Source organism: Adiantum capillus-veneris, chromosome 5, assembly GCF_014529385.1.
Source record: "Adiantum capillus-veneris isolate H3 chromosome 5, ASM1452938v2, whole genome shotgun sequence".
In the NCBI taxonomy this organism is placed as follows: domain Eukaryota; kingdom Viridiplantae; phylum Streptophyta; class Polypodiopsida; order Polypodiales; family Pteridaceae; genus Adiantum; species Adiantum capillus-veneris.
Window position 1 is genome coordinate 157,645,924 of NC_140935.1, and position 6,433 is coordinate 157,652,356.

The 6,433-nt window shown below is 42.1% G+C and overlaps 1 protein-coding gene across 1 annotated transcript; it reads left to right on the top strand.

The window, feature by feature from the left end:
• Positions 1–3,085: 3,085 nt before the first annotated feature.
• On the top strand, positions 3,086–4,467 carry LOC147458386 (uncharacterized). Its single transcript, XM_086511815.1, has 2 exons — positions 3,086–3,738; positions 3,869–4,467. The coding sequence occupies exons 1-2, from the start codon at positions 3,202–3,204 to the stop codon at positions 4,238–4,240; spliced, it is 909 nt and encodes a 302-aa protein (XP_086367941.1). The 5' UTR covers positions 3,086–3,201; the 3' UTR covers positions 4,241–4,467.
• Positions 4,468–6,433: the final 1,966 nt, after the last annotated feature.

Genomic DNA, 6,433 nt, shown 5'->3' on the forward strand with positions numbered 1-6,433 from the left:
ATCCACTGGGCACCACTCTCTCCCCACTCTCATTTGAAGGTCATGAGCATGACTTTTATCTAGAGGACATTTTGATCCCTTATCTCCAGAATTTGTACTTACAAATACTCTCCAAAATGCTAATTATCTACATTGATATGGTTCTTTGGACTTCTCAATGTGGTGCCATGGAAATGTGTGTGTGTGTGTGTGTGTGTGCGTGCTTATGCGCACACACACGCACGCACGAGAGAGAGAGAGAGAGAGAGAGAGAGAGAGAGAGAGAGAGAGAGAGAGAGAGAGAGAGAGAGAGATTATACATCAAACTTTGCGTATGTTGTTCAAAATATATGGTAATCACACTTCCAGCTAACAAAGGGACAGAGATAGTGAAACAGACCTCAACTTACAATTGAAATAAAGATATAACCAAATTGTGGGAATCATCTCACAATTGAAGCAAAAGATTTAAATTGCAAGAAACGTTGGAATGGAAGTCATGACTATAGATTCATTCAAGTTACATTGGTACAATTTGGACTCGGCTAGTCAGTTCTTTACAAACAATCTCTTTTTCTCTTTGTTGCATTACTTCGCGTCCACCAATTAAGAAATAGAATTGCGAGGGCTCGTTCTCCGCGGTCCCGTCCATGATGTCGTGCAGAAGTTGCAAAAGGTTGCATTGCTCTCTTATTGTGACCATAGGTTGAGCTCTTTGTCGAATACCTCCACATGTATGACACCATTGTTCTCCAGGCCTGCCGACTCTTGATCAATAGGAATAAACTTAGAGTAGCTTGCAACAATTTGAGAGCGCTGGTTACCAGAAGGAGATGAGAAGGGACTTTGTGCTGATCATGTACTTGGCCACCAAAGTGTCTAATGCAACCTCGCAATGTATGCCGTCCACCTCTTTAATATACCACCCTCTATCAAGAAGCTTCTCACAGAAGCAAGCATCTAGAGATTTACATGCCATCATTGTCTTTGCAACATGTATGTGGCAGGTGTGAAATAGTTCCACAGATAAAATTATAGGACAAAAGTTAGCAGTCTTTACCAATTTACTGGGCACTAAATTTTGTAGGGACCTTTGCACATCCCTAAACAGCTTGCTTCTGAGAGCTTCACACACTGTGGTGTCCGGGACTGGCCAGTCAATACAACTCCAATTGGTAGGGAGAGGGAGTTTGACCAGAGTACCTTTTTGATTTTTTTGGTTGAGTTGGTAGAAATGCTTGTAGAAGAAAATTCCCTCATCCCTCATCTTGCTAGTTCTTCCATCATGCTGTAAGACACCAATGTCAACGTTGATTACAGAGATGAGACCTATAATACACTCTACTGGCTCCCATTCCTCTTGTGATGAAGGATAGACATCTGCAATTGCAACAACAAAATGTAATAGACCACCTAGTCTAACTACTGAAACGAATGTAGAACTTATGAGAACTTGATCTACCTCTGTTAATATTGTTCTACCTTTTCAAAAAGAAAATAAAAATTAAGAGAACAACAAGGTCTAAAAGAAAGAATAGAGATGGAAGGCTATGAACACACTTACAGCTACATCGAGGACGATAAGCCAATGAGACATCTCCGCCATTAGCAATCACATCGGAGTGACTATAGACATGCTGTACCAAAACCTCCTTAATAGCTTTCTTGCCCACCTCCACTTTGAAATCTAGCACTCGTGCTTTCCATGCTGAACGAAATAGATTTTCTGTTGAGGATCTTTTCCTCCTTCTTGGTTGCAAAGAACCCAAGAACCTTTGTATATTGCCTGTTGTTGCCATTGACTATCTATATTGATAGAGTTTGAGATAGTGATAGAGCTTATGGTGCTACTTAGCCTCCTTGGGAGACTAATGGCGAGGCTGACTGGGGAGAGAGCACAACAACCCCAAGAGCTATTAGGGCGGGAAGAAGAAGAAGAAGAAGAAACCATGGCTCTTTCTGAGTGGTAGAAGAAAGCATGAACTTGCTTCCAATGGAGGGAAATTCAATTTTGAACGGTTGGTTAATGGAGCAAGAGCTTTTGGTGGCGAGAGTATGATACATTATCGTAGCTATCTTTCAATATCATAACTACATTCAGACCCTTGGCCCACAATATAGATACCTTAAACGTCGTTAAAACAAGGTTTTACCTCATGTTTCTTCTCTTTCTTTTGCATTTTTTTAATTTATTTCTACATTACGTTGGCATGCTATTCATTGGATGTGCCTCCTCTTCTCTCTCCTCAATAAGGCCCTCCAAATGACCTCCCGAATTCCCTAATGGAGAGAGAGAGTGACTATGGAGGGTATTAACTATGTGAGAGTAAGTGACCCATAGTTACAGAATAGGGGGGTTGCACACGATTGGCCAAAAATAACGTCGACTCCTCATACATGTGACATGTCATGATGAAAATGACCTAAAAGCAATGAAATAGTCCTATGCACAATAGATAGACTAAGATGTAGACGTATGTCCGAAGTGGCTGTGCAATTGCAAGATGTAACAACCTAAGTACCACCGATGGTGATGATCAAATCTCCAATATCTTGTATCCATGGATTATTTCTAAGGACATAAATGTTGCACATTGTAGGTGGCTTTTCTACACCTCGTGAGTCCTAACGTTTTGGATTAACTTTTTCTTTTGTTGAAGAGTACATAAATGTATTAAAAGGAGAGAAATGACAACCTTGCCTCACAGGTGGAGAGAGAGGCATCCCATCTACTAACATAATAAGGCGCACTACATAACCCTTTACACGGATCTCTCTCTGCGAGATGAAGGCTAAACGCCAAGTGAGATGAAGGGGAGCGGAAGAGAGAGAGAGAGAGAGGCCACCGAAGGCAGCCGGCAGTACTTGTTGGGATTAACATATTGGGCCGTGTCATTCTTGGCAAATTGTTGGTGAGACCATCTCTCATAAGATGGGAGCAAGGGCCGGCAGAGGGGGTAGTGAACCTTTGAAAAGTAGTGGATCGGACCGGTGACTCCGGCGAGCCTAAACTTTGAAGTTTTGAACCCCACCCTAGCTTTCTAGAAGACGAATAAGGATTCAAATTTCACACTACGACTTCTTGCGTGAAGAAGCAACCTCTCCTCTTTCTCGAAAGCGAGAGGTGCAGGTGGGAAGCTTCGCGCCCTCTCTCTCTCTCTCTCTCTCTCTCTCTCTCTCACACACACACACACACACACACAGAGGACCTACCGGCTTCTGATGCGTCATGTAAAGCAATCGTCTTGTGGGCCTGTGTACCATATTGAGGATCCTTTCCCGCAAACCCCAAAGCAGGAGAATGCTTGCCATTCTTCCTCTGTGATTTCCACGAACAGCCCAATGGCTTCCTCTGTCCACTACGTCCAAACCCCTCTCAAGACCCCTGAAGAAGAAAAATGGAATGGGCGATCCCTTTTCATGTCACAAGATGAAGAAGGGCTTACTTCAGCTCACCGATCAGAGAATGCACATGTCCGATTCGATGGGCACAATAATGCAGAAAACATAGATCCTCACTTGGAAGCTGCCGCAGTAGCTTTGTCAGTCCAGTCTGCTGCAGGGCTTGGTAGGGCGAGGCCTGGGAAAAGGAAATCCAGAGTTAGCAGCAAAGTCCCCATTAGAGTGTTTTCAGCAGATGCAGACAATTTCATGGCCATGGTGCACAAGCTTACAGGGCTCCATTCAAGTACTTGCCTTTTTCCGGACACCCCTCAAAACCCCTTATTGAAGCCTCTTCCATATCGGCCTGTCATGCAGGTGGGTAGTTTGCATAGGATGCTTGCATTCATGTTGTCGCAATGAAGTATTTTGATGTCATTACGGATGAAATGAATGGCATTCTGTGCCGTTTCATGATCCTACTATAATTCACCATTCTTTTTCGCAGGGCATGTTCACTCCCGAATTTTCAGCTTATCCTTCCCATAACAAAATGACTTCAAACCTAAACACAGACAATTCGCCAAATACATGGTCACATTCAAATTTTGCTTCAAATCAATCAGTGCAGGTGGCTTCTTTCCACAATAGTGGCCCACTTACCAACAAGAGCTTGAGTATGCAAGGCGGATACACCAGTGTAGCTATTTCGCCAAGTATTCAGCAGCTTATGAAAGAAGCAAGCAGGAAAAATGAGTGCGGTACAGACATGCACATAATGAGCAGGTTACTTAATGACAATGTTAGCGATGTGGGCCAGAAGAACCGAAATCTGGACCAAGGTCCTGGCAGGGAAGCTTGGGATTGTGAGGGCTTGTAGGATGGCTTACGCTTGTCGTCATTACAAGAACATGGATGGGAATTGGAGCTGGGTGTTTGAGGTAGATGTATAATGCAACATACATGACCTGTATATGGTGTAAGCAGGTGTTAGTCTCATATGAGGAGTTGGGCCACTGTATATATATGTTGTAAGCAAGTGTTAGGCTCATTACGCGTAGTAGTGAGTAGTCACATATATATATATATATATATATACCTTATTCACTTTTCGGTGTTTGATGTTATGCCAGGTATTGTTAAAGCATCAGGGAGAGTGCCATTGATGTGCTTGAAAGTGGTTTGCCTTTACATTTCACCACCGCGCTTTGAGACGAGTATGGCACATACTATATATTGGCTAGCTGAATGTGAAATGAAGTACACGTACAATGCGCTGACTTACTCTTGTTTTTGTTTTCGGAGGGAAGCATTTGAAAAGAAATTAGTGTGGGTGTAATGCCTTTTAAATTTGACTGTGGAGCACCTTAAGAAGGCCTTTTATACACAAAGTTTGAGCCAGGCAGGGACATTTCTATGTCGACTACTATCTAAGAGCTATGTGGTTATGCCCCGTGTTGGGCGAGGAGCTTGGAATAAACTGCAAGATAGAACCAAGTGGATTTTTTGCACAAATGTATTGATAGACCAATGACCATGACCCCCTTAGTTGTTAGTTTTAAACTTCCTAGCCTTTGTCCACCTTTGAAGTTGGAAACTAGCTTTAGTGTCCTCGGAACATCTTCTTGCTTGTCAGGTTGCGTAAGTTTGACAGGAACTCCATTATTGCCAGGTAATGGAGGTTCTTGACCTAAGAATGACGGTACATACCTTGCCGATGGTGCTATTGCAAGTAGGTATTTCAGCATGATGTTTGTGTACATCATGAGCTTTGATCTTCTCTGAGGGAAAACCATAGCTATGAATTAGAGTTTTCTCTCTCTCTCTCTCTCTCTCTCTCTCTCACACACACACACACACAAAAGACTTTGTAGAGAAAATTCATTTGTGCATATCTTTAATGCATAGGTCACTTCTCAATGTTGTGTATGGACTATGTCCTATGATCCTTGTGGTACCATGACATGGTGTGAGTGCATTTGTTAGCCATCATGGAAGCAAGAAAAGTGTGAACCATCTGAGTTGTGCTTATAATAGCAAATTTTGTAAATCTTTTTTTCGTAATACATAATCAAGAGTTCATTGAAATCTACATAGTGTCTCTCTTTCTTTGTGATTATACAAATGCTACTCACCTAGTAATCAAAAGTTCATTTAATCTCTCTCTCTCTCTCTCTCTCTCTCTCTCTCTCTCTCTCTCTCTCTCTCACACACACACACACACACACACACACATTCATTATATAGACAAATAATGGATGCTACTCACACGAATCCACCCTAACGCCAGCATGGGATATTATAGCCTTAAGTTGATTAGTACTTCTTAATCACACAATAAGATTCAGTTCACTCTCTTAATCCTTCCTCTCTATCAACACCTTTGAACATCTAAATAGTGTCCAAGCACCTAGTGTGGTTATGTTCTTGAGTCAACCTCTTGATCCACTACCCTCATAGTTTCATAAGCACCAATTGATGTGGATTGTTGTATCAATCAAGCATGTTTCCATTCTCTAATAAGCCCATTAGTTGAACATTTCTCATCATTAAATGGTGAGATATTGTTGACATTGCATACTATGGCAAATGGAGCACAAAATAAGCACCTTTGAGCAATATCATTTGTGTATATTGCATTGCTCAAAGGTGCTTAATTTGTGTTCCATTTGCCATAGTTTGCTTTGTAATTACTCTTATCTTATATTGACACGATTTTGATTATGTAGAGAACACTTGGAGAGAGTTTTCAATTAAGCTTGCAATTCTTGTGTGTGCATAGCCCCATGTCATGTAGCTTGTAATGACTATGTACAGGTTGGTCGCTCCAATTGCTGAGTCGAAAAGTGGGGTTCGAGGGGAGATCGCCCGGCCAGAGCGCCCAGGCGTCTAGACCAATGTGATGGCATACCACACATTATAAATGGTATTGGAATGAGGGGCAAACATCATTCTTCTCATGGATGGATGGTGATCTCTAGGCTCGAACCTCTTGTTTGAGTAACATTCCCTTAGCGGTATTACCGAGATGTAACATTGGTATCAAAGCTAGGACCGGATCACCATGTGTGAA

Excerpts from the sequence above, each read along its gene's own strand:
- LOC147458386 (XM_086511815.1), top strand. The coding sequence starts at position 3,202 with ATGCGTCATGTAAAGCAATCGTCTTGTGGGCCTGTGTACCATATTGAG. Across the intron at positions 3,739-3,868 it reads CATATCGGCCTGTCATGCAG|GGCATGTTCACTCCCGAATT; the intron begins GTGGGTAGTTTG and ends TCTTTTTCGCAG.